General features: G+C 55.0%; 1 protein-coding gene across 1 annotated transcript in view; it reads right to left on the bottom strand.

Moving 5' to 3' along the window:
- Nucleotides 1-1,465, bottom strand: part of LOC103592322 (calcitonin gene-related peptide 2-like) — a 6,760-nt gene that overhangs the window by 3,682 nt on the left and 1,613 nt on the right. The window contains exons 2-3 of the mRNA XM_008574983.1: nt 1,113-1,207; nt 713-856 (exon numbers count right to left, since the gene is read on the bottom strand). Coding sequence (XP_008573205.1) covers nt 713-856; nt 1,113-1,198 — 230 coding nt within the window. The 5' untranslated portion in view covers nt 1,199-1,207. The remainder of the gene's footprint in view (nt 1-712; nt 857-1,112; nt 1,208-1,465) is intronic.

Below are 1,465 nucleotides of genomic sequence, written 5' to 3'. Positions count from 1 at the left end.
GGCATTCCACATGCTGTTCAGTCCTTCATGCTGGCCAGAGGGGTTCTCAGGGCAGATGCAGGTACAACTCATGCCTCTGCCCAGGCAGTGCTGGGGCCAAGCCAGGCGCTGATCTCTGCTCAGACTCAGCATGCACAGGGAGGTGGGGTTGGGGAAGGGTGCTCTCTCTGGCCCCGCAACAGCATGCACATCTCCACAGATGTTGCACATCTAAAGGCCCCAACCTACCTCAGACACTGCTCTACCTGTCCCCACCCCCTGCAAGGGCTTCACCTTCACCTTGCAAATGTGAACTGAAGGCTCCTTGCAGTTGTGAAAGAACAACATGCACAGATGAACTTTCTAAAACCTCCTGACATACCAGGTCCATCCCCTGGCTTTGCACTTACCACTCCTAACTCATCCAGTGCTTGGAGGTCTCTCCAGTACTGCAAGACCAATTCCCACAGTGAGCGATTCCACCCCTTCCCTAACTGCTTTCAGAAATGCATCTTTTTAATGTGTCTTAACCACATTCCCTTCAGCTGCACCAGGACCTCTGTCTGTCATCCATGGAGCCTGAGAATGGCTGGATCCCAGGTCGTGGTGAACACCCACAGCCTGCCGGACTCCTAGCCAGTGTGTCCTCTCCTTCCTCTTGGGATATGTTTTCCTGGATATCGGGGGAATGGAAAGTGGGGAAGCCCTGGGCTGGGTGCAAGGGGAGCCTCACCTGGAGCCCTCAGTCTCCTGCTCCTGCTCCAGCTCCTGCTCACTGGCCTTCATCTGCACATAGTCCTGTACAAGTGCAGCCAGCAGGAGGCGCGCTTCCTCCTCACTGAGTGTGGCCAGGTCTGAGCTACTCTCCAAAGCAGACCTGCAGAGGGGAAGTAGACCAATGCAGGCTCTGAGCCCCTGCTTGCCCCCTCCCCAGAATAAGGGGCCAGGCTTCCTTGCCCCTGCTTCTTCCCCTGAGGATGTGGCTACTCCGACACCCAGTGGACAGGGCAGGAAGCCAGTGTCCACTTGAGGAGCTGATTCACCAGGAGCCAAGTGTAACTTCAGAGACACAAATCTGTCTCATCCCAGGGGCAGTGGGTACCGAGCGCGCTCCTAGCTTCAGGTTGTCTCACCTGAATGGTTCTGCCTGGAGGCTGCCCGCCTGGCACAGGACCAAGATGCTGAGAGCCAGGAAGGGGGAGAACTTCCAGAAGCCCATGACGCCTCTCTGTAAGGGGAGAATGACATGACGTTATCAATGCACCAAGACCACTAGAACCTAGTGCTGCCTCTGCCACAACTGCTGTGTGACCTCAGGCAAGTTACTCTACCTCCTTGTGCATCTGTTCAGTTCATTTACCAGATGGGCTGCTGTGAATTTCAAAAGATACATTACAGTGCATGGCTTGGTAGAGCAAAAACAGCTGTGTGGGGGGGACGGGGATAGATTTTGGTTCTGTTCTGTGGAAAATCAGAGAGAATCCCT

Source organism: Galeopterus variegatus, unplaced genomic scaffold (genome assembly GCF_000696425.1).
Source record: "Galeopterus variegatus unplaced genomic scaffold, G_variegatus-3.0.2 Scaffold1124, whole genome shotgun sequence".
In the NCBI taxonomy this organism is placed as follows: Eukaryota; Metazoa; Chordata; class Mammalia; order Dermoptera; family Cynocephalidae; genus Galeopterus; species Galeopterus variegatus.
Note: the sequence above shows the minus strand (reverse complement) of the source record. Positions and strands in the feature narration are given on the sequence as shown.